Source organism: Trypanosoma grayi, assembly GCF_000691245.1.
Source record: "Trypanosoma grayi strain ANR4 Tgr_2448_V1, whole genome shotgun sequence".
Classification (NCBI taxonomy): Eukaryota; Euglenozoa; class Kinetoplastea; order Trypanosomatida; family Trypanosomatidae; genus Trypanosoma; species Trypanosoma grayi.
Window position 1 is genome coordinate 1 of NW_008828066.1, and position 341 is coordinate 341.

Sequence of the window (341 nt, forward strand, 5' to 3'; positions counted from 1 at the left end):
GCTGCAGCGACGGCGAGGTGAAGGTGTGGGACGGCCGCGCGCTGCAGCAGCAGCCGCTCGCGCGCCGCATGGGGCACCGCCGCATGGTGCTCGACCTCACCGTTCGCGACGATACCGGCATCATTGCCACCGCGAGCGACGACGGCACGGTCCGCTTCTTTGCCCTCGATCCGCTGCAGGAATGATACCGGGGCTTTTCGCCAACGTTGTGATCTCGATCGGTGTTTTCGGTATTCGCGTAACTCTCAAGTAAGACAATTGTTAGCTAAAAGAGCAGCACAGGCGAGTTGTCCGCCTGCGCTCTCTCTCTCTCTCTCTCTCTCTCTATCTTTTCCTTCTGT

General features: G+C 60.1%; 1 protein-coding gene across 1 annotated transcript in view; it reads right to left on the bottom strand.

The window, feature by feature from the left end:
• Positions 1 to 265: 265 nt before the first annotated feature.
• Positions 266 to 341, bottom strand: part of DQ04_24481000 (hypothetical protein) — a gene marked incomplete at both ends in the record, with an annotated part of 416 nt that continues 340 nt past the window's right edge. The window contains one exon of the mRNA XM_009318235.1: positions 266 to 341. This exon is cut by the window's right edge and continues 340 nt beyond it. Coding sequence (XP_009316510.1) covers positions 266 to 341 — 76 coding nt within the window.